This window comes from Buceros rhinoceros, unplaced genomic scaffold, assembly GCF_000710305.1.
Source record: "Buceros rhinoceros silvestris isolate BGI_N320 unplaced genomic scaffold, ASM71030v1 scaffold19519, whole genome shotgun sequence".
NCBI classification, from domain to species: domain Eukaryota; kingdom Metazoa; phylum Chordata; class Aves; order Bucerotiformes; family Bucerotidae; genus Buceros; species Buceros rhinoceros.
The window spans coordinates 2421-2673 of NW_010433511.1; the positions used below are offsets into that span (position 1 = coordinate 2421).

Here is a 253-nt window from a genome sequence, read left to right on the forward strand (position 1 = left end):
GGAATGGCAAAGCTCAACCCGCTCGATAACGAGACGCTGGAGAGCATGAGCCAGGTGTACACCACCAACACGATTGGGCCCATGCTGCTGGGCCAGGTGAGACCCGCACCTCAGACGGGCTGTCCCGGGGGGGCACGACGGGCTGGTGGGAGGGGGTCCTGCCTCCACTCCAGTGCTCCAAGGGCTCTCGATTGACAAGAAGTCCACGGAGCCACGGGCTGGAGCTCAGGAGCTGGAGCCCAGCGGGTGGGGC

The 253-nt window shown here is 66.0% G+C and overlaps 1 protein-coding gene across 1 annotated transcript in view; it reads left to right on the forward strand.

Annotated features, from left to right (window-relative positions):
• The window catches only part of LOC104500494 (11-cis retinol dehydrogenase-like), a gene marked incomplete at its 3' end in the record, with an annotated part of 1274 nt that extends 1178 nt beyond the window's left edge, over positions 1–96 (forward strand). Inside the window, exon 4 of the mRNA XM_010144148.1 lies at positions 45–96. Within this exon, the coding sequence (XP_010142450.1) occupies positions 45–96 (52 nt within the window). The remainder of the gene's footprint in view (positions 1–44) is intronic.
• Positions 97–253: the final 157 nt, after the last annotated feature.